The sequence below is a fragment of the Cygnus olor genome, assembly GCF_009769625.2.
Source record: "Cygnus olor isolate bCygOlo1 chromosome W unlocalized genomic scaffold, bCygOlo1.pri.v2 SUPER_W6, whole genome shotgun sequence".
In the NCBI taxonomy this organism is placed as follows: Eukaryota; Metazoa; Chordata; class Aves; order Anseriformes; family Anatidae; genus Cygnus; species Cygnus olor.
Window position 1 is genome coordinate 1090181 of NW_024429077.1, and position 24550 is coordinate 1114730.

The window sequence follows — 24550 nt, forward strand, 5'->3', positions numbered from 1 at the left end:
CCATCCCAGAAAAGGAGGGGGGAGGGTGAGCAAATGGCTGTGTGGTGCTGAGCTGCTGGCCGGGTTAAACCACAACAGGTGCACATCATACTGGCAACGGGTGAGCAAACCTGACCTGCAATTGCCTCCCTTCACACATGGACTATTGTGTTCCCTTCTCCACAGACATCACAGCAACGGAGGGTTTCTTTAGTTTTGGCCTTTTTATCAAAGCTTATGGAGCAGGAACATTTCTTGGAGAGAATACAGGTATCCGTACTCCAGCGAAAGCATTTGGTCTGGGCTCGGCCATGATATAAATCAATGGTTATTCCGCAGGGATGTGACAGAGCAAAAATTAGATGTAAAATTTGCCAGACGGCAGGAAACAAACTCAAAATTGTTGCCGTCTCTCTCGAGTCGGGGAGGAATTCCTGCCTTAAAGGTTCAGGATCGCCTGCGTGTGCGTAGCTTAACATAATGATGTCCCCTGGGCAAAAGGAGAAAGAAGAATATTTAAAGCCTCCTGCCATTTCTCATCTTCCATCTCATCTAATTGCACCCTGCTGCAAAGAGACACCGTCTCTGCCCCTTTGCACACCGAATTAGGGGCTTTGGGGACCAGCCACGGTGCCTCAATGGCACAGCCATCCCCACCCTGCAACACCCGGGGGCCCAGATGCATTCGTGAGCAGATCAGGCATACGGCTGCATGCTTGCAAGTGTATTTTAAAAATCAGACCCTGCTGGCAGGCAGCTCGCAGACAGCGAGCGGGGTCAAATCCCATGAATAAATTGCTTGGAGCAAGTGGTTTGATGCGCCATTATTCATAACTAATGCAGTCCTAGTAAACAGAAAATGGAGGCCAAATATGCCTGTATAGACGCCACTGACCTCATCTGTTTTCATCCTATTTGGTGAGTAAAATCAGAGCAGAGGAGAGCTACCGCCATCCTCTAAAAGAGGAAATGGACAAAAAGCACCCCCTGGTTTCCCTACAGCTAGGGGACAAGGTGGGAGTGTGGGCAGCAAGGACGTGAGCCAAACTCACGGTTAGAGCAGAAATTTGGTCTCACCGCTGCACAGACAACCAAAACCAAACTGCCACCTCTCCCACCTCTTTCCTAGTGTTACAAAGAGCACTGCTTGCACGACCCAGAGGAAAAATAGAGCCGGTGGAGGAGACGTGACATCTACACCCTCCAAAGGAGGATGCTCTCCTCCCATTTCCCAGGAAGCATCTCCAAGCCATCACAATGGTCGGGGTGCTGAGCTCCCACCCAGCCAAATGCCCGTATCCCCCCATTTTCCTCAGCTCTGTGGAGGTGTTTTCTCCAGCTGTGCACACCAGGCAGCCAGCAGGAGTTGGGACATCAGAAGATGATGCAGGGGCAGCGGCAGGGGAAGTCCTCACAGGCAAGCACAACCCCACCAGCCACACTAACAGCCGAGACACCTGCAGGAGCTCAAGCAGGATGAGATCAAGCTGATAAAGCACGTGCTTTGGACACCTGATGGGGCCCTGAAAGCAACCTCTTGCTCCAAAAGCAGGTTGCTCACTTTTTTTGGGAGCAGGCAAGCTGTAGTGCATTTCACTGCCTCTTCACAGCCCAGCTTGAGATAGCCAGTGAAATTAAAAGCAAAACAGAAAAAATAAAAAAATAAAAACAAGGAAGGGAAGAGGGAGCAACCAGCCACTCTTCCACCCAGCACAGTGATTGTGGGCTGCCCAGTACAAACATCAGCCAGCTGGTTAAAGCAAACACCAGACACAACTTGTGTGGTTTCACACAGCAATGACCAGCAGAGTCACTGCCAGGGCATATTCATGAGCAGAAAACCCAAGTGCAGAAGGGAAGAGAGAGCTCCAAGAAGCACAGGTTTGCTGATGCTGATGCAGCCTCCACAGCAGAAGCTGCTTACAAGAAGCTGAAGGCTACAAACCAGGGCACAGTCGTGCTGTTTCTGCTCTTTCTTATACTCTTTAAGAATTATATTTATTTCAATTTGGGCAATATGTAGGAAAATGGTGAAGTTGGTTGTGATCACTCTTCCCTTGCTTCCTTTCCCAAATAACACAAAGTTTAAAGACATTTCAGCTGCAAGCTGCTTCTGCTGTGAAGATCCCAGCTCAGCTCCTCCAGAATTTACCTTCAGGGAGAACTGAGCCATTGACCTGCAGGCTGCAACATTCATCTTGAGTGCAAAGGGAAATACTTCTGTAAATGACAACAAAAAATTATTGCTCTGTTTAGAAGTTACAGCCCATTAAAAAATTGCCCTGATTTGAATCATTGACTTTTCAAAATAAATACTATTCTTTCATCAATAAGCTCAAAAAATAAGCTAACCACAAAACCCTTTGGAAAAAAAGAAACATAAAAATGATATCTTTACACATTAATAACATCTATTGATCTAACTGTAAACATATGTCCACATACATAATTTCACCATATCACTCATCAGTAATACTCTACACTTTTCATATTAAACTCTGCTATTCCCATGAAACCAAAATCCTAAGTATTTTACTGAAAAGGCCCTTGCCATTTAAATGCACAATAGTTGCATTTGAAAGTATTAACACTAGGACCACATTTAGTCACTCAGACCAATATTAACCATTCGTAATGTGAACGGGGTTGTAGGAATGTCAGAAAACAGAAATGAATTTTTGAACCGCCTGGCTGCGGTTCATGTCACTGATGCGGCGTATAGATTTCATAATTGCCGCCATGTAGACGGGATAATCTCCCCCTTACCACCTCCTGGCCCCGATGTTGCTGCAGCTGGCTCAGCAGAGCCCTGCACCACTGTGCAGAGCCAGGAAGTCCAAACGTGCAGATGCACGCATTCAGCTGGGTGCTCAGTGGTGGTGCTGGGCGTGGAGAGCATCCCACCCCTCTGCATTCTTTGCAAGGGAGAACCCTCCACCGCCCACCTGGTGAAGCCGATGTCATTTATTGATAGTGTCCCCTTGAGGCAGGCAGGGGACTATGTATGAGAAACACTCTGCTAAGCATAATAAAAGTGAGGGGAAAAGCCACACTCATAAAACACCAAACAGGAGAAGCTGAGAGGGGGCACTGGGGGTGCCACGGCTCGCTTTGTCACCTTCTGCCACCCCGAAAGACCTTGCAGCATCTCAGCACTGAAATTGCTTTACTCGTTGTGGGACACCCGAGTGCTTCGTTGCTCCCAGCAGGACAAAGTGGTCCCTGACCAGCCAGGCTGGGTCCCCACTGGAGGAGGAGGGTGACAGGCGAGCTCCTTCCCCCCTGGGAGGTGGCAGGGAACGTCCATCAGGCACCTGCCAGCACGGCCAATTCACTTCCATTTGGAAAACTAAAGAAATAAAATGAATCATTTTCTTAATTTGAAAGGGTGGCAGGAAGCAAATATGCCTTGGGTTCCTGCCAGCACTCGGAGGTCTGCTGCCGCTGGCTCAACCGCAGGGTTTTGCTGGGGGAAATGCCAGCCACCTCTCCTCCTCTCCCTGCGGGGCTGAACAGTCCCTACCTGGGGGCTGCGAGGGCTCCCAGTCTGCTTCCCTTGCCCCCACTCTCCGAAACTGGTGTGGAGCCTGGAGGCTGGGGCAGCTAGAGAGGATGAAGCCAGGAGGATAAGGATGGCACAGCCCCCTGTGCCCAGCTCCAGCCCCCACACTACTCCTGGACTCGGTAAGACCCCAAAGCATTGCCACATTTATCAGATGATTAGCCACGCAAAAATCTCCTCCAGCTTAAAACCCCTCAAGAGTGTATAAAGGGAGGCATCCTGCATCCATGCTCTGCCATTTTGGGGTGCTGGTTCCCATGACCCACACCCCCCCAGAAATGCATTCTTTCTGCCAGGGGCCAGCCAAAGCTGCATCCCTATGGGTTCAGCTCTAGAAATACTCCCCCGACCCTGATTTTCATGATTTTGGGGACAAGCTGGCAATACTCATTTTCACTCCCCACCTCAGCTGCCCTCAGCTTAGACAAACTTCTCACAGGAGCTGGCCTCACCCTGGCTCTGAAGTGCCTGACCCTAAAAGATCTGCTCCTGTTTGGTCCAGGGAAGGGAGAAGGAGCCACCAGGAGAGGACCTGGCTCCGAGATGGGAGCTGCACCTGGGCTGCGTGCTCCCCCCCGCAGATGCGTCTTCCTCACTTGCAAGAGACAAACTGTCTCTCATTGCTTTTTTCCTCTTTCCCCCAGCCCGACCAAGGCAAATCCCCAAATCCCAGCTCCTTCCTGCCAAAGACGTGCACCTGCAGAGCAGCTGGTGCCAACATCCAGTGCAGAGCCAAGCACAACAAACGGGCTAAAGAGCCCTCACTGCACAGAGACCAGATTACAAAAACAGCTGTATTTCACCCCAACTCTATTAAACTGTCCTGGGTTATTGCTCCATTTCCTTTCCCACCACAGAGGATCAAATGAGATTTCTGTGGCCGCACAGAGATGCTCACACGTCTTCCCTTCAGCTGCCCCTTCTGTGCTCTGCGCGGGGTGAGACCCGCCTTGGGGCGGCATGGCTTTGCATGCAAATGATTTATCCTCAAAGAGGAGTTTTCACTGTTGGGAAAACACAAGTGGGAGCACATTCCCATGCAGGGCTACCCGACGGGGCACCCAAACCCTTGCTAGAGCCTGAGAGAGTGCTGCAAGCCGTGGCCTCCTTGCAAAGCCCAGGAGGTGCCCACAGGATCCGACCCATCTCAGTGCCAGGCTCTTTGCACAACAATTAGCACAACTGGTTGTTAGCGGAGGAACAGGGCAGCACTGTGAGCATCCCTTGTTTTACCTTCAAACTTTGGGGTTTCTTCTGGTGGATCGAAAGCCCACTGCAAACCAGACGCCTTGTTTACAAGTCAGAGAATGTAAAAGCTTCACAAGAGATTCAGGGCATGGCTCCCGTTAATTTCACCAAGTTTTACACATCTAAGCCAAGAGTTTTCAACAAAACAAAACAAAAGGAAAAAAAAAAAGAAAGAAAGAAAAAAAAAAGAGGCTTGCTTCAAGGTAAAAAATAGCCAAGAAAAATGAACTTCGCTTCCACAGGCTTTTAGAAAGAGAAGTATCTGAAATGCAACAGTTCTTTCAGGCACTCTGTAGGCTTTGCAAATAGATAAGGGTGTTTGGAAACTGAAATCATGAAAATTTCCACTGCCTGTCTTGTCACAGTATCTGCACACACACACGGCTCAGCCACCAGCAGTGTCTGGAGAGGAAATGCAGAGAAAAAGGAACAATTTCCCATGAAAACTTTGCATCTGTTTTCCAGAAACACTGCAGCTAAAGGTAAGAAACTCACATGGGAGCAGTGCAGCTTGCAAAACAGTCCCAGAAAGCCAGCTTTGAACGCGACAAGAGCGTGCACACGATGGATTTGGTGCAGGAAGCCGCTGGCGCTACGGGGACCTGGTGCTGCTCATCAGCCTGGAGCCCCAATGTCCCCGTGCCCCAAAAACCTCGTCCTCGGGTGGCAGGGCTGGGCACAGCCAGAAGGGAACGGGCAGGTCCCCGCTGTGAAAGCAAGCTGCTCCAGATCGATGTAAACACATGCTGGCAGGAGGCACCGGGTAAATAGCTTGCAGCAGCACAAACACCGACCAGTAGCATTTTCTGGGCAAAGCAGCATCCAGGCTTTCAATCAAAGCTCAAGGCTTTACTTTCTTAGGCTCTTTATCACGCTGTCAGGAGGCTTTACCTCTCCCGTCTCTCTTATAATCACACACACGGGCTCTGTCCCCCAAATCCTCCCCTCTACATAAACTGCTTCCTGGCCGTTCCCAGAGCAGAAAGGGGAGAAATTCATCGTGTGAAACATCAGGGTCTCCGATCTTCATAAAAGTCAGTGTCAGAATGCAGCACCATATTCTCATACCATGGACAAGTTTCAGAAGTGCCTTCAGGACACCTGGTACCAAAGTGGAAATGACTTCAATGACACTGGCTGCAGGCTTAGCTGAGAGATGAGGTCTGGGTGTGGATGCTAAATGAGCCGTTAATCCCATATTCCAACAAGAGGCATTTCTCTTGCATCAAGGCATTGCTTTTCTGATATTGCAAAGAAAAGCCTGGTTCCAGCTGATGCTGGCTTGCTCTAAAGCATTGCAAATACTGACTATGCTGCCAGTCTGTCTTGCGGGGGTGGCATTTCACCTCCCTGTTCTGTACAAGTTTTCAGAAACACAAAAACGATTTGTGAGAAAAACTAAAGTGCACAGGACAGCAAAAGAAAAGGAGGGAGCTGGGGAAGCGTGGTAGTGGTCCCCAGAGGAGCAGCAAGGAGGGAGAAGGCACGGATTTGCTTTTAATGTTTTCCCTGAGAAGACATCGAGCAGCTTCGTCTCAGCCCCCCGTCTCTGCTAACGCAACACCCCCAAGACACGATTCTCTGCAGGAAAGCAAATGGGGCGACAGGATCTGCTGCCAAACCCTTGCGTCTCGGGGGCAGGTGGGGCGGGGGGGGGGGTGGCGAGAGGAGGGAGCGGAAATGAAAAACAAATCCCGGAGCCGGGGATGTGCCGAGGGGCGGCTGCGCCGCGGCGTTATCCCTGTCGGCAGGGTGGGCTCCGCGGGAGAGGGGATTAACCGCTGGCATCCCGAGGAGCCGGCTGGGGGGAGGGGAGCTGCTCCAAAAGGCAGCAGGAGGGCAAGTCTTGCTGGGATGGCTTTATCCTGGGGATGGCAGGGTTGGCCGAAGCACCGGTGGGATCTGGAGGAAATGAACGAGCTGGTGGTCTTCCCGCTTGCACCCTGCTCATGGTGGCACAGGGAGGAGACAGCCCCCTGTCCTGCACCATGAGTCCATGCCTGCCTCGTCCAATGTAGGAGAAGTGAAGGGGATGCACATGGAGGAAGGAAGGAAGAAAGAAGGAAGAGGGGAGATGATGGCATTAAAATATAAATGAGATGAGATGGCTGTGTAGACACTTTTAAACCTACCCATATGGGAAAACACAAATAACCAGGTCCCCATGCACCATTAGCACATCACTTATTAATCACCCATTAATGAACGGGCTGCAGATAGAGTCCCATCTTCTCCTGCTATACTATTTTTTGGTGATTTTTCCTCCCCTCTCCAATTTTCTGCCAAGAAATCCCTCCTAAAGGCAACACCAGAGAGTTGTGCTTTCATTTCTCTTTTTCTTCCTTTCAACTGAAGCTTTAAAAGAAACAAACACAAGCAGAATCATCTCCACAGCAAGCTTCCCTCTGGTCCTTTTTTACCATTTCCTCCATGTAGGACTCACTGCACACTGATGAAAGCCCAGAGCCCCTTTGGAAACTTGCATGCAGCTTCTCTCCGCAGCTCTGCCTACAAAAGCACATTCGAACCTCTAACCTTTTTTATTCCAGGCAAATTATTGGCAAAGTGAGCACAAGCCCCAAAGAACACATTACGGCTCTGTTACTATTTACTGAATAGCTTCAGTGGGCCAACAAGTTGCTTGCAAAATTATCTGTTTTTCACCCATAACCTCCGTGGCTGACTGCTTCTCATGCCATGGGCAAGGCACCAAAAGAATAATTCTGCATTGGTGTTGAAAATAACAGTACCTCTTGCCAATGCTAATGGGTTGCAAGGTATGAGTAGCCATGCAGCCCTTTGTTCAGGTCAGAGATACAGCTTTGCTTTCCGAATTCAGTAATAATTTCAGCAAAATCATGGTCACAAGAGATGCAGTTTTGAAAGGAGTCAAGCAACTCAACACTCCACTATTTAAAAAATGAGCATACAAACATAAAAACACCCCCACACACACACCCACACACTCATACACATACCACCTTATTTGATCAGACTTCATAAAAACCAGATGCTATCTTGGAAACTAACTTCCTTGGGAAAACAAACTGTCTGTAGTAAATCCCTGGGCCGGCACAGGCAGCTGCCCCAGTGCACTGTCTGCACGAGGTTTGATGCTCTGCCTGTCTGAGGACATACAGGGGCAGCCTTAAAGCACTCTGCAAAGCTCCTCAGAGCAGCAGAGAATGGTGAGATGTCAAGTAACCGCTAACGGGGAGTTGGACTTGGTGCTGGGGTTCGGGGTGACGAAGGCAGCAGAGCAAAACTAAACAAAAATAAAATAAATGTGGATGTCAGCAGGTTGTCAGTGTCTCAGAGGCACCACAATAAAACGCGTGCAGCAAAGGGCTGGCGATAAAGCGAACAAAGGGCTGGGTGACAGCGGAGGCTCTGTGCTGTGGGCTGTCAGCGCCCAGAGGTGGCGGGGCCAGGGCGAGCAGGAGGGGATGCGGCCAAGGTGGGAGTGTGGGGCTGCGGGTCGCTGGCGCACCCCAACAAGTGAAGCCTGGAGCCACTGCGTGCTCCATCGCATTGCCATCAGGGATGTGGCCAGCACAGCACAGGCTGGGCTCCTGCACGCTTACCCAGGGTCGCCCCAAGAAATGGGTACTCACTCACTCAGCACGGAGGGATGCCTGATCTGGGTATTTGGCAAAAGGGAGAACATGGAGCTGTCGGAGCAGTCACGAGCACCGCAGCTGCACAAACTGCCTGCCGAGTAGATGACTTACCTTGGCCCCCTCCAAGATCTTCTCGGAAGTTTTTTCCCAGCTCAGAGCCGGGGACAAGCACTACCCCAGCAGGGCAGAGACTCGAGCTGCCGTCCCAGACCAGTGCGTTAAATGTGTTGGCTTGGGATAGGACTCAGCACCGACAGTCACCGTCAGCCCAGCCCAGCCCACAGAGTTTGCTCCTCTGTTTTAAATCTTGGATTTATCCGTGTGATCAAATCTAGCTTTCCTGCCAACAGGAAAGCTGCTGCAGGGACCACGGGCCAGCACAGCCGCATGTGGCATGGTGCAGGATGCTGCTGCAGCTTTGGTCTTGTCCCCCATCACAGCATCCCCCCAAAAAGCCACACAAGCCCGGGCAGCAGCGCACAGACCAGGATGGCAAGCCCAGACCCTTCTCCCATGCCAAGCCCAGAGTTTCTAGCAGAGGTTTCTAGCAGGCTTCTGCCCTCTGTTAAATCACTCCAGGTGGCAGAGAAGCCATCAACCAGCTCCGTCCCAAAGCAATTCCAGGGGCCTGGATGAGTGTCTGGCATTGCGCAACCCGGCACAGCAGCCCAGGAGGGGTCCAGCATCCAGTTGGACTTGCAGGACGAATGCGAGGCCCTGATCCAGGAAAGCACATGCTGATCTTTCAGTACCCGAGTCCTCCTAACCCCTGCCATCTAGAGGAAACTAACTTCAGATGGCGAGGGAGAGAGGAAGGGAGAATTATCTGCACTGGAGCCGGGGGAGCAGGATGCCTCGGGGAGTGCTGGCCGGAGGTCGCACAGGAAAATGCCGTGTCGGAGCCTGGACGTGAACCCAAGTGTTGGCAGGTCCCGGCCTGGTCCCCAAAAGACTTTCCCTGGCACTGCAACCAATAGAGAAAGAGAAAGCTCCGGCCTGTTACCTGGGAGGTACAGGCTCTGCTCCGGGCTCTGCAGCAGTTTCCAGCCCAGGGAAGGGTGAAGGTGCTCCCAGCTCTGCCCTCCCCATCTCCAAATGCAGGGAAAACTCTGGTTTTCTGCTAGTTTGCCTCCTCAGATTGTCCAGTATGGGCAATGGAAGGAGTCTGTAGGCCCTACAGTAAATAAAGACAGAAGGGTTTATAATACGGTATTTTTCAGAGGTGGGAGCAAGGAGGAGGAAGGGGAACCCATCGAGATCTCCAAACCTTTGTTTCCCAACCTCCCTCAGACTGTTTCCTCTCATATTTTTGTGCTACTTCAACCAACATTTATTTTTGGAAAAATAAACCAAAACAAATGACAATAAATCCAGGGGAACTGCTTGGAGAGCTCCGGTTCCTGGTGGGGACCTCCCGACCCCACCGAAACCCCAAGCCTGTTCCTGTACTGCAGGAGAGGGGGACGGTGGCAGCAGCAGGGTCCTGGGCTCGGGGTAACTTCTCATCACGTGCGGAGATTGGATCCAGATGCAGAGAGGGGACGGGGAACCACGGGAAATCCCTAGGCAGGGAGAAACACACAGGGGAGACTGAATTCAACTGCTGCAGGGTTAGGACCAAAGATGCTATAGTAGGATGAAACACTGAGAGTGTCAGCGAAGGCAGCACCCACAGCCACACAAAGTCCCAGTACTCTGAGGGTACTCATGTCACACATAGATGTGTTTTCAAGTGCATAGATCATGTTTTCAACTGTCTCAGCTTGGAGAGCCCTCTTCTCCCTCCCCAAATAGGAGTTTGCAAGGGATGAGAATCTCTGGCAACTAATGTAGATTGAAAAAATAGCCTAAATATTTAAGTGAATCAGAAAAATAAAAAAGAGAGAGGACCCCTGTTATTTCCTGCCTGCCATTAGGTGCACCGTCTTAGAATGATACAACAATCAAACCATCACACGAAACCCCAGCAGGAACCCCAGCAGTTTTTATTCTCCAAGGCATTCTGCAAGCTTTAGAGACACCTTCCAATACAAAACACTTTAAAGGGTCAGCTTGAGATGATGAAAACTGAAAAAAAAACAACCCCCCAAAGCACAAACTCTTTGCTTAACTGCAAATACAGCCATGGGGACATGGTTGACCCAAACCATCAGTGCCAAGGGAGATGTGAGCTGATGGGCATCCCTTGCTAACCACCAGAGGCTGAGCATGTCTTTATTTCATCTCAGATCCCTAATGGAGTCTCCTAGGTTGTTTTGTCACCCAAGACCGTATAAAGTTTATTTAAAAAAAAACAAAACAAACAAACAAACAAAAAAGACAAATATGTTGCAGTCACTATCCTGAACCAAAGCTCCTGGCCACAGATCAAACGATACCAAATGCATGTATTTCCTGAACAGGGCAAGACAAGTCAAAACAGCACAAAAGAGGAAGCTAGACCATGCAGAAGAGAAATGGGCAGGCAAAAACAAACAAACAAACAAACAAATCTATTTTCTTAGGACTGATTTCAGGAGACAGTTCTGACAACCCATATATTATATCAAAGGCAGGGGCCATCTGGCCAAATCTGAAGAGCCCTGACTCAGTGCCCCCCCCCCCCCCCCCCCCCCAGTTGGTTGTGATCACTCTTCCCTTGCTTCCTTTCCCAAATAACCCAAAGTTTAAAGACATTTCAGCTGCAAGCTGCTTCTGCTGTGAAGATCCCAGCTCAGCTCCTCCAGAATTTACCTTCAGGGAGAACTGAGCCATTGACCTGCAGGCTGCAACATTCATCTTGAGTGCAAAGGGAAATACTTCTGTAAATGACAACAAAAAATTATTGCTCTGTTTAGAAGTTACAGCCCATTAAAAAATTGCCCTGATTTGAATCATTGACTTTTCAAAATAAATACTATTCTTTCATCAATAAGCTCAAAAAATAAGCTAACCACAAAACCCTTTGGAAAAAAAGAAACATAAAAATGATATCTTTACACATTAATAACATCTATTGATCTAACTGTAAACATATGTCCACATACATAATTTCACCATATCCCTCATCAGTAATACACTTTTCATATTAAACTCTGCTATTCCCATGAAACCAAAATCCTAAGTATTTTACTGAAAAGGCCCTTGCCATTTAAATGCACAATAGTTGCATTTGAAAGTATTAACACTAGGACCACATTTAGTCACTCAGACCAATATTAACCATTCGTAATGTGAACGGGGTTGTAGGAATGTCAGAAAACAGAAATGAATTTTTGAACCGCCTGGCTGCGGTTCATGTCACTGATGCGGCGTATAGATTTCATAATTGCCGCCATGTAGACGGGATAATCTCCCCCTTACCACCTCCTGGCCCCGATGTTGCTGCAGCTGGCTCAGCAGAGCCCTGCACCACTGTGCAGAGCCAGGAAGTCCAAACGTGCAGATGCACGCATTCAGCTGGGTGCTCAGTGGTGGTGCTGGGCGTGGAGAGCATCCCACCCCTCTGCATTCTTTGCAAGGGAGAACCCTCCACCGCCCACCTGGTGAAGCCGATGTCATTTATTGATAGTGTCCCCTTGAGGCAGGCAGGGGACTATGTATGAGAAACACTCTGCTAAGCATAATAAAAGTGAGGGGAAAAGCCACACTCATAAAACACCAAACAGGAGAAGCTGAGAGGGGGCACTGGGGGTGCCACGGCTCGCTTTGTCACCTTCTGCCACCCCGAAAGACCTTGCAGCATCTCAGCACTGAAATTGCTTTACTCGTTGTGGGACACCCGAGTGCTTCGTTGCTCCCAGCAGGACAAAGTGGTCCCTGACCAGCCAGGCTGGGTCCCCACTGGAGGAGGAGGGTGACAGGCGAGCTCCTTCCCCCCTGGGAGGTGGCAGGGAACGTCCATCAGGCACCTGCCAGCACGGCCAATTCACTTCCATTTGGAAAACTAAAGAAATAAAATGAATCATTTTCTTAATTTGAAAGGGTGGCAGGAAGCAAATATGCCTTGGGTCCCTGCCAGCACTCGGAGGTCTGCTGCCGCTGGCTCAACCGCAGGGTTTTGCTGGGGGAAATGCCAGCCACCTCTCCTCCTCTCCCTGCGGGGCTGAACAGTCCCTACCTGGGGGCTGCGAGGGCTCCCAGTCTGCTTCCCTTGCCCCCACTCTCCGAAACTGGTGTGGAGCCTGGAGGCTGGGGCAGCTAGAGAGGATGAAGCCAGGAGGATAAGGATGGCACAGCCCCCTGTGCCCAGCTCCAGCCCCCACACTACTCCTGGACTCGGTAAGACCCCAAAGCATTGCCACATTTATCAGATGATTAGCCACGCAAAAATCTCCTCCAGCTTAAAACCCCTCAAGAGTGTATAAAGGGAGGCATCCTGCATCCATGCTCTGCCATTTTGGGGTGCTGGTTCCCATGACCCACACCCCCCCAGAAATGCATTCTTTCTGCCAGGGGCCAGCCAAAGCTGCATCCCTATGGGTTCAGCTCTAGAAATACTCCCCCGACCCTGATTTTCATGATTTTGGGGACAAGCTGGCAATACTCATTTTCACTCCCCACCTCAGCTGCCCTCAGCTTAGACAAACTTCTCACAGGAGCTGGCCTCACCCTGGCTCTGAAGTGCCTGACCCTAAAAGATCTGCTCCTGTTTGGTCCAGGGAAGGGAGAAGGAGCCACCAGGAGAGGACCTGGCTCCGAGATGGGAGCTGCACCTGGGCTGCGTGCTCCCCCCCGCAGATGCGTCTTCCTCACTTGCAAGAGACAAACTGTCTCTCATTGCTTTTTTCCTCTTTCCCCCAGCCCGACCAAGGCAAATCCCCAAATCCCAGCTCCTTCCTGCCAAAGACGTGCACCTGCAGAGCAGCTGGTGCCAACATCCAGTGCAGAGCCAAGCACAACAAACGGGCTAAAGAGCCCTCACTGCACAGAGACCAGATTACAAAAACAGCTGTATTTCACCCCAACTCTATTAAACTGTCCTGGGTTATTGCTCCATTTCCTTTCCCACCACAGAGGATCAAATGAGATTTCTGTGGCCGCACAGAGATGCTCACACGTCTTCCCTTCAGCTGCCCCTTCTGTGCTCTGCGCGGGGTGAGACCCGCCTTGGGGCGGCATGGCTTTGCATGCAAATGATTTATCCTCAAAGAGGAGTTTTCACTGTTGGGAAAACACAAGTGGGAGCACATTCCCATGCAGGGCTACCCGACGGGGCACCCAAACCCTTGCTAGAGCCTGAGAGAGTGCTGCAAGCCGTGGCCTCCTTGCAAAGCCCAGGAGGTGCCCACAGGATCCGACCCATCTCAGTGCCAGGCTCTTTGCACAACAATTAGCACAACTGGTTGTTAGCGGAGGAACAGGGCAGCACTGTGAGCATCCCTTGTTTTACCTTCAAACTTTGGGGTTTCTTCTGGTGGATCGAAAGCCCACTGCAAACCAGACGCCTTGTTTACAAGTCAGAGAATGTAAAAGCTTCACAAGAGATTCAGGGCATGGCTCCCGTTAATTTCACCAAGTTTTACACATCTAAGCCAAGAGTTTTCAACAAAACAAAACAAAAGGAAAAAAAAAAAGAAAGAAAGAAAAAAAAAAGAGGCTTGCTTCAAGGTAAAAAATAGCCAAGAAAAATGAACTTCGCTTCCACAGGCTTTTAGAAAGAGAAGTATCTGAAATGCAACAGTTCTTTCAGGCACTCTGTAGGCTTTGCAAATAGATAAGGGTGTTTGGAAACTGAAATCATGAAAATTTCCACTGCCTGTCTTGTCACAGTATCTGCACACACACACGGCTCAGCCACCAGCAGTGTCTGGAGAGGAAATGCAGAGAAAAAGGAACAATTTCCCATGAAAACTTTGCATCTGTTTTCCAGAAACACTGCAGCTAAAGGTAAGAAACTCACATGGGAGCAGTGCAGCTTGCAAAACAGTCCCAGAAAGCCAGCTTTGAACGCGACAAGAGCGTGCACACGATGGATTTGGTGCAGGAAGCCGCTGGCGCTACGGGGACCTGGTGCTGCTCATCAGCCTGGAGCCCCAATGTCCCCGTGCCCCAAAAACCTCGTCCTCGGGTGGCAGGGCTGGGCACAGCCAGAAGGGAACGGGCAGGTCCCCGCTGTGAAAGCAAGCTGCTCCAGATCGATGTAAACACATGCTGGCAGGAGGCACCGGGTAAATAGCTTGCAGCAGCACAAACACCGACCAGTAGCATTTTCTGGGCAAAGCAGCATCCAGGCTTTCAATCAAAGCTCAAGGCTTTACTTTCTTAGGCTCTTTATCACGCTGTCAGGAGGCTTTACCTCTCCCGTCTCTCTTATAATCACACACACGGGCTCTGTCCCCCAAATCCTCCCTCTACATAAACTGCTTCCTGGCCGTTCCCAGAGCAGAAAGGGGAGAAATTCATCGTGTGAAACATCAGGGTCTCCGATCTTCATAAAAGTCAGTGTCAGAATGCAGCACCATATTCTCATACCATGGACAAGTTTCAGAAGTGCCTTCAGGACACCTGGTACCAAAGTGGAAATGACTTCAATGACACTGGCTGCAGGCTTAGCTGAGAGATGAGGTCTGGGTGTGGATGCTAAATGAGCCGTTAATCCCATATTCCAACAAGAGGCATTTCTCTTGCATCAAGGCATTGCTTTTCTGATATTGCAAAGAAAAGCCTGGTTCCAGCTGATGCTGGCTTGCTCTAAAGCATTGCAAATACTGACTATGCTGCCAGTCTGTCTTGCGGGGGTGGCATTTCACCTCCCTGTTCTGTACAAGTTTTCAGAAACACAAAAACGATTTGTGAGAAAAACTAAAGTGCACAGGACAGCAAAAGAAAAGGAGGGAGCTGGGGAAGCGTGGTAGTGGTCCCCAGAGGAGCAGCAAGGAGGGAGAAGGCACGGATTTGCTTTTAATGTTTTCCCTGAGAAGACATCGAGCAGCTTCGTCTCAGCCCCCCGTCTCTGCTAACGCAACACCCCCAAGACACGATTCTCTGCAGGAAAGCAAATGGGGCGACAGGATCTGCTGCCAAACCCTTGCGTCTCGGGGGCAGGTGGGGCGGGGGGGGGGGTGGCGAGAGGAGGGAGCGGAAATGAAAAACAAATCCCGGAGCCGGGGATGTGCCGAGGGGCGGCTGCGCCGCGGCGTTATCCCTGTCGGCAGGGTGGGCTCCGCGGGAGAGGGGATTAACCGCTGGCATCCCGAGGAGCCGGCTGGGGGGAGGGGAGCTGCTCCAAAAGGCAGCAGGAGGGCAAGTCTTGCTGGGATGGCTTTATCCTGGGGATGGCAGGGTTGGCCGAAGCACCGGTGGGATCTGGAGGAAATGAACGAGCTGGTGGTCTTCCCGCTTGCACCCTGCTCATGGTGGCACAGGGAGGAGACAGCCCCCTGTCCCGCACCATGAGTCCATGCCTGCCTCGTCCAATGTAGGAGAAGTGAAGGGGATGCACATGGAGGAAGGAAGGAAGAAAGAAGGAAGAGGGGAGATGATGGCATTAAAATATAAATGAGATGAGATGGCTGTGTAGACACTTTTAAACCTACCCATATGGGAAAACACAAATAACCAGGTCCCCATGCACCATTAGCACATCACTTATTAATCACCCATTAATGAACGGGCTGCAGATAGAGTCCCATCTTCTCCTGCTATACTATTTTTTGGTGATTTTTCCTCCCCTCTCCAATTTTCTGCCAAGAAATCCCTCCTAAAGGCAACACCAGAGAGTTGTGCTTTCATTTCTCTTTTTCTTCCTTTCAACTGAAGCTTTAAAAGAAACAAACACAAGCAGAATCATCTCCACAGCAAGCTTCCCTCTGGTCCTTTTTTTACCATTTCCTCCATGTAGGACTCACTGCACACTGATGAAAGCCCAGAGCCCCTTTGGAAACTTGCATGCAGCTTCTCTCCGCAGCTCTGCCTACAAAAGCACATTCGAACCTCTAACCTTTTTTATTCCAGGCAAATTATTGGCAAAGTGAGCACAAGCCCCAAAGAACACATTACGGCTCTGTTACTATTTACTGAATAGCTTCAGTGGGCCAACAAGTTGCTTGCAAAATTATCTGTTTTTCACCCATAACCTCCGTGGCTGACTGCTTCTCATGCCATGGGCAAGGCACCAAAAGAATAATTCTGCATTGGTGTTGAAAATAACAGTACCTCTTGCCAATGCTAATGGGTTGCAAGGTATGAGTAGCCATGCAGCCCTTTGTTCAGGTCAGAGATACAGCTTTGCTTTCCGAATTCAGTAATAATTTCAGCAAAATCATGGTCACAAGAGATGCAGTTTTGAAAGGAGTCAAGCAACTCAACACTCCACTATTTAAAAAATGAGCATACAAACATAAAAACACCCCCACACACACACCCACACACTCATACACATACCACCTTATTTGATCAGACTTCATAAAAACCAGATGCTATCTTGGAAACTAACTTCCTTGGGAAAACAAACTGTCTGTAGTAAATCCCTGGGCCGGCACAGGCAGCTGCCCCAGTGCACTGTCTGCACGAGGTTTGATGCTCTGCCTGTCTGAGGACATACAGGGGCAGCCTTAAAGCACTCTGCAAAGCTCCTCAGAGCAGCAGAGAATGGTGAGATGTCAAGTAACCGCTAACGGGGAGTTGGACTTGGTGCTGGGGTTCGGGGTGACGAAGGCAGCAGAGCAAAACTAAACAAAAATAAAATAAATGTGGATGTCAGCAGGTTGTCAGTGTCTCAGAGGCACCACAATAAAACGCGTGCAGCAAAGGGCTGGCGATAAAGCGAACAAAGGGCTGGGTGACAGCGGAGGCTCTGTGCTGTGGGCTGTCAGCGCCCAGAGGTGGCGGGGCCAGGGCGAGCAGGAGGGGATGCGGCCAAGGTGGGAGTGTGGGGCTGCGGGTCGCTGGCGCACCCCAACAAGTGAAGCCTGGAGCCACTGCGTGCTCCATCGCATTGCCATCAGGGATGTGGCCAGCACAGCACAGGCTGGGCTCCTGCACGCTTACCCAGGGTCGCCCCAAGAAATGGGTACTCACTCACTCAGCACGGAGGGATGCCTGATCTGGGTATTTGGCAAAAGGGAGAACATGGAGCTGTCGGAGCAGTCACGAGCACCGCAGCTGCACAAACTGCCTGCCGAGTAGATGACTTACCTTGGCCCCCTCCAAGATCTTCTCGGAAGTTTTTTCCCAGCTCAGAGCCGGGGACAAGCACTACCCCAGCAGGGCAGAGACTCGAGCTGCCGTCCCAGACCAGTGCGTTAAATGTGTTGGCTTGGGATAGGACTCAGCACCGACAGTCACCGTCAGCCCAGCCCAGCCCTCAGAGTTTGCTCCTCTGTTTTAAATCTTGGATTTATCCGTGTGATCAAATCTAGCTTTCCTGCCAACAGGAAAGCTGCTGCAGGGACCACGGGCCAGCACAGCCGCATGTGGCATGGTGCAGGATGCTGCTGCAGCTTTGGTCTTGTCCCCCATCACAGCATCCCCCCAAAAAGCCACACAAGCCCGGGCAGCAGCGCACAGACCAGGATGGCAAGCCCAGACCCTTCTCCCATGCCAAGCCCAGAGTTTCTAGCAGAGGTTTCTAGCAGGCTTCTGCCCTCTGTTAAATCACTCCAGGTGGCAGAGAAGCCATCAACCAGCTCCGTCCCAAAGCAATTCCAGGGGCCTGGATGAGTGTCTGGCATTGCGCAACCCGGCACAGCAGCCCAGGAGGGGTCCAGCATCCAGTTGGACTTGCAGGACGAATGCGAGGCCCTGATCCAGGAAAGCACATGCTGATCTTTCAGTACCCGAGTCCTCCTAACCCCTGCCATCTAGAGGAAACTAACTTCAGATGGCGAGGGAGAGAGGAAGGGAGAATTATCTGCACTGGAGCCGGGGGAGCAGGATGCCTCGGGGAGTGCTGGCCGGAGGTCGCACAGGAAAATGCCGTGTCGGAGCCTGGACGTGAACCCAAGTGTTGGCAGGTCCCGGCCTGGTCCCCAAAAGACTTTCCCTGGCACTGCAACCAATAGAGAAAGAGAAAGCTCCGGCCTGTTACCTGGGAGGTACAGGCTCTGCTCCGGGCTCTGCAGCAGTTTCCAGCCCAGGGAAGGGTGAAGGTGCTCCCAGCTCTGCCCTCCCCATCTCCAAATGCAGGGAAAACTCTGGTTTTCTGCTAGTTTGCCTCCTCAGATTGTCCAGCATGGGCAATGGAAGGAGTCTGTAGGCCCTACAGTAAATAAAGACAGAAGGGTTTATAATACGGTATTTTTCAGAGGTGGGAGCAAGGAGGAGGAAGGGGAACCCATCGAGATCTCCAAACCTTTGTTTCCCAACCTCCCTCAGACTGTTTCCTCTCATATTTTTGTGCTACTTCAACCAACATTTATTTTTGGAAAAATAAACCAAAACAAATGACAATAAATCCAGGGGAACTGCTTGGAGAGCTCTGGTTCCTGGTGGGGACCTCCCGACCCCACCGAAACCCCAAGCCTGTTCCTGTACTGCAGGAGAGGGGGACGGTGGCAGCAGCAGGGTCCTGGGCTCGGGGTAACTTCTCATCACGTGCGGAGATTGGATCCAGATGCAGAGAGGGGACGGGGAACCACGGGAAATCCCTAGGCAGGGAGAAACACACAGGGGAGACTGAATTCAACTGCTGCAGGGTTAGGACCAAAGATGCTATAGTAGGATGAAACACTGAGAGTGTCAGCGAAGGCAGCACCCACAGCCACACAAAGTCCCAGTACTCTGAGGGTACTCATGTCACACATAGATGTGTTTTCAAGTGCATAGATCATGTTTTCAACTGTCTCAGCTTGGAGAGCCCTCTTCTCCCTCCCCAAATAGGAGTTTGCAAGGGATGAGAATCTCTGGCAACTAATGTAGATTGAAAAAATAGCCTAAATATTTAAGTGAATCAGAAAAATAAAAAAGAGAGAGGACCCCTGTTATTTCCTGCCTGCCATTAGGTGCACCGTCTTAGAATGATACAACAATCAAACCATCACACGAAACCCCAGCAGGAACCCCAGCAGTTTTTATTCTCCAAGGCATTCTGCAAGCTTTAGAGACACCTTCCAATACAAAACACTTTAAAGGGTCAGCTTGAGATGATGAAAACTGAAAAAAAACAACCCCCCAAAGCACAAACTCTTTGCTTAACTGCAAATACAGCCATGGGGACATGGTTGACCCAAACCATCAGTGCCAAGGGAGATGTGAGCTGATGGGCATCCCTTGCTAACCACCAGAGGCTGAGCATGTCTTTATTTCATCTCAGATCCCTAATGGAGTCTCCTAGGTTGTTTTGTCACCCAAGACCGTATAAAGTTTATTTAAAAAAAACAAAACAAACAAACAAACAAAAAAGACAAATATGTTGCAGTCACTATCCTGAACCAAAGCTCCTGGCCACAGATCAAACGATACCAAATGCATGTATTTCCTGAACAGGGCAAGACAAGTCAAAACAGCACAAAAGAGGAAGCTAGACCATGCAGAAGAGAAATGGGCAGGCAAAAACAAACAAACAAACAAACAAATCTATTTTCTTAGGACTGATTTCAGGAGACAGTTCTGACAACCCATATATTATATCAAAGGCAGGGGCCATCTGGCCAAATCTGAAGAGCCCTGACTCAGTGCCCCCCCCCCCCCCCCCCCCCCCCCCCCCCCCGACCTAGCCCTTATTTTAGCAGAGCAGAGGGTTAAAGTCCTGATTACAGAACTGGAAACACAGTTAACCAAGAGAAAAATAAACAAATTACAAAAAAAGCCAAAAACACAGTTCTGGATTATATTTAACACTCAAATTCCTCTTTAATTGCTCCAGTGTCTCAGCCAGCTTACAGGGGAGGAGCAGGGACTAGCAAATTATCTCCCCCCCAGCACCGCTTCCCCCTGGGGAGGACCATGAGGTCCCATGGCCCTCTGGCTGTCCCATGGCTCAGGCATGTCCAGCTTGACCCCAGCAGCAGCATGTCATGTAATCCCTATTCTGTAATAGCTGCAAGCTGCTCCTCTGCACCAAGACCTGGGTAATGCCTTCCAGCCTGAGATTTCTGTTGCCCTAGGGAGGCATGAGATACCTTCATGGGGACAAAAAAGCGTGGAAAAACGTATTTAGTCTTTAGCAAATAAGCTAAAGCTAACCGTTGCCCAGAATTGGGATCCAGGCAGAGCCTAGAACCACTCATTACCCAAAGTGGTGGGAAAGCCTCCAGCACCTCCAGCCACAGCAAGGTTTCCCCCATAATAACGCTAAAAATCTGATTGGGAACAAAGTCCGAAGCAAAGGAAAGACAACTCAGCCCAGCCGCGCATCACAGGCTCCAAACCAACATTTTCCCAAGCCTCATTAGGGATGATTTAGGAAGGCTGACACCATCATTAACCTCTGGCCATGTCCCCACTGCCTGCAGGGAACTTTGCAGCCTGCCCGGACTGTCCAGCAGCACGGTGGTGGAAGATTGCAGTTTTATCCACCCTGTCAGCACAGCTAGGTGCTTTGAGGGGGACTCGTGGCATTGCCAACCCGGCCAGGAGGAAGGCGCAGTGCTGGCTCGGGGGGACGAGCCCCACAGGCAGGCACGGAGCAGCTTGGCATGGGCAGTGGGCACTAATAACCCACCATTTGCAACCCCATCTGGTTCTGACACGTCCATTATTCAAAGGCATTTGGCAAAGACCTTGGGTAACTCGTTGCCAGTGTCGGGGTGAGTTCACAAGCTCATGAATTCCCAAACTATTCTCTGTTTGTGCTCATAGCCGAGCAGTGAATAGGATTTTGGCAAATTTCAAGGGAACTAGTGTTTTCTAAAAACACCTGCCTTCGGAGCCTGCAAAATCCCCCAAATTTCCATCCCCATTTAAGGCACACATCTAGTCCTCCCAGAGGCTGGAATAAAATGAAAACTTGTCTGCAACTACACAGACTAACAGCACATAACAGCCCAGTACATAAGGGTAGGAAAATCCCCAGAACGGCACAGGGCAATGGCCTGCCCTCTGCAAATTCATCTCCAGGAATGTCTCAGACTTGTCCCTCCTGTGGATACATCTGCTGTGTACCCACTCTTGCACAAGGGTGGCACAGCTTGGGGAAGCCTTAGCATGGACTTCCTTGCAAGCCCTCTGCCCTTCAGCTCCACCACAGGGCACTGTAAGATATTCAGAGCTTTTTCTCCCTTGCTTTTATTATTATTAAATGAGCCACATGACAGGCCTTATTAAACCAGACCTAAATCATGGCTGCCTCTCCCTAGACCCTGCGTAACGCACCAGCCATTAAGCATGCAATTAGCCCACATCCACAAATATGCATGAGGCTCCCACCAGCCACACATCACCTGCAACAGGACCGCTCATCTGCCCCACTGCCTAACAAGCCTCCCAGCAGGGGGTCCCACTGGATCCAGCCACAGCCATTCCTGAGCTTCCACGAGGCACAAAAAGCCCTCCCTTTCAGATAACATGCACACCTGGACTGGAAGAGCTGCTCACATGTCCTTGACAAACAGAGGAAGCTGAGGATGCCTGGCTCAAGAGATGTGCCTGCCCCAGAGCCCAGCCCAGGCCATGGGAAAATGGGTCAGTCCACAGCCCTCCCTACAGCCTGAAACACGTGCAAAAATGCAAAAAGCTTCCCCATATCCCACCTGAGCCCCATACCCGCTCCCTTGTGACCTGTGCTCCTCCAAACCCCTTCCCATCCCTCTGCCAGGCACAAGCTGCTCTGACAGCACATCGGCGGGTCTGGGCTTTTATTCCTCCGCTGCCGCATACGACCAGGGGACGTATCATTCAGCAAAGCCAAGGAAGCAACAAGCAGTGTTAACCATTAGCATGTGTGTACAGAGACCCCTAATAAACTTTTTTCCCTTTGCTCTGGGCCACTAAATCCAATTCAGCAGAGCTCAGAGCTTGTAACAAAGCTGCAACATATTTGTCAGATCCCCGACTAGACCCATGGCTCAAGCATTTTACAGTGCTAATTTATCTCACCATATTACATCATTTTCATTTCATCCCCCCAGATCCCATTACTGCCAGCGTACCTTGTAGCCAGCGTGTAATAGTAATTGGTATTATTAGTGATGTACCCTCCTTGAGCTGCTCTCTATTTGCAAGCGGCACAGAGACCTGCTGGCAGATCGAGGATGAGGAAGGGCTGGAAGGGATCCTCACCCTACAGGGCTCCACAAATGTCACTCCCAGGCAATGTTTACAGCAGAGTTTTGCTGCCCACTCCCTGCTGTGATCCTTCAGGTACTGCCCACCCCTGGGGTTTTTAACCTTGAGCTAATTTCAGTGCCTGCATCCAGCCTCACACACACTCCCATTTGTGTCCTTGCCTGGGGCTCAGGGGACAGGATTTGGCCAATTCAGAGTGAAAGGGGCTGCAAAACATCCCTGGAAAACGGGATGCAGGGGAGAGGGCAGCAGAGCCAGGTAATGAGGACTCCTGACACTATATTTTGGTGAGGTTTCCCCTCTTCAGTGCAAGCTATTGCTTTTCCAAGATCAGCATAATTAAAACCATGCAGTTTTAACTAAGTGGGAGGCTGCACTAGACAAACGGTGACAATTCCCCTTTTAAGATGTCCTTGCCTGGCATTTATGGACTTGTTAAATTTTAATTCATCATTCTTATTTTTCAAGCCCAGCAGCAGTGAGCACCAGCTTCCCTGGCCCTCGCAAGGCTCAGCAGGACACAGGTCCCCAGACAGTGTCCCTATGGCTTAGGAGAAGACCCCAAGCCTCTCCAAACACAATGCTGGATTATCACAGGCCCATACAAAGCACATAGGCAAGATGGGACAACCCCTTGACTACGGCTGGTGGCTGTGGTGGTTTCCTAAGGGGCTACAGCCCTGCAGCATCACTGGAGCAGAGCCAGGGAAGCTGGGCACACCGGAGATGCTGTACCCCTCCATGCAGGGAAGCAGAAAGGGCATCCTCTCCGATGCCCGCTGGATGTAAACTGAGGACAAAACAGGTACGTGAGCGCTTTAATTCACCTCTCACCTTTCCACCGGTCCAGACTCCTTGTGACGTTCCCAATTTCTCATCAAAGTCCGTGGGATTCTTCTGGCTGCTCATGATCGGCTGACTATCGCCACTCAGATCCGGGAGTTTCTTCAACAAAGCAGAAGAGACAAGCTGTCAGGTCATCCGGTGCAGCTCTGTGCTTGCTTTGAGTTTAGGAAACCACCAAGGGATGGAGGCATCTGTTTCCCAGCCCTAGCAGCCACAGGTAACCAGTGTCAACACAAAGCGAGTTCAGATGCAGAGCCCTTCCATGTGAGAGTCCCAGCCCAGACCCAAAGCATGCATCTGCTTGATTATTTTGATTTAGAGACATTAAATGGGAGGGGGGGATTACAACAGCTTGGGACATCTCTAAAGGAAGGCAGCAACAGTCCCCGGCCACAACAGTGCAGCAGTACTAAAACATCAGCCCAGCACCCAGGCATTTGCTCACAAGTTCTTGCCCTGCCTGAGCCCTAATCCCACAAAGCCTCACACAGAGAGGCCAGTGCTGCTGAGCCCGGGCGTGTGAAGAGGAAAGCATGCACACCTTTGTGGCACGGATGCCCAGGAGCACAAACAGGCGAGAGGACTTTATGCTGTGTCTGACATGCTGCCTAGTGAGGTGGAGTCTGGGGTATTACTGTAACCATTGGTGCCTTGGGTTATAGCAGCAAATATGCTTTTTGTGTTAGACAAACAAATTATCAGCCGAGATCTGGGCTCATTATCTAGCTCTTGTGGCTGAGCTTGTTTTGTTTCCCTCCTCCTTTTTAAACACTTTAAGAAAAAAATAGAGTCCTATGGTTCTGCATTATTAAAAAAGAAAAATAGAAGGAGCCAAACTCCACTGGTAAGAGGAGAGTCTCAGAGTCGCTCCTGGGGAGACGTTTTCCCATGGGCGACTGCAAGCCTGGAACACGATGTGCTTTAATTAGCACCCAAGCTGACAAGCTCCACCAGAGCCCGCCGCGGGACCCTGTCCAAACCAGGAAGGAGGATGCTGCAGAAACCCAAACTGCAGCCCCTGCCCACCCCCAGCCGCCCGTGAAACCCAAATAAACAAATAACCCCCCCAAAACTCCACTGGGCATCTGACTGAGAAACCCTCATTTGCAAAGTGATGGGAAATAATTAACAAGTTTTTCCAGAGCTTAAA

At 50.5% G+C, this 24550-nt stretch overlaps 1 protein-coding gene across 1 annotated transcript in view; it reads right to left on the bottom strand.

Moving 5' to 3' along the window:
• LOC121062987 (ciliary neurotrophic factor receptor subunit alpha-like) overlaps positions 1 to 23463 on the bottom strand; it is an 82653-nt gene extending 59190 nt beyond the window's left edge. The window contains exon 1 of the mRNA XM_040543299.1: positions 23389 to 23463. Coding sequence (XP_040399233.1) covers positions 23389 to 23463 — 75 coding nt within the window. The remainder of the gene's footprint in view (positions 1 to 23388) is intronic.
• Between the last annotated feature and the right edge of the window lie 1087 nt (positions 23464 to 24550).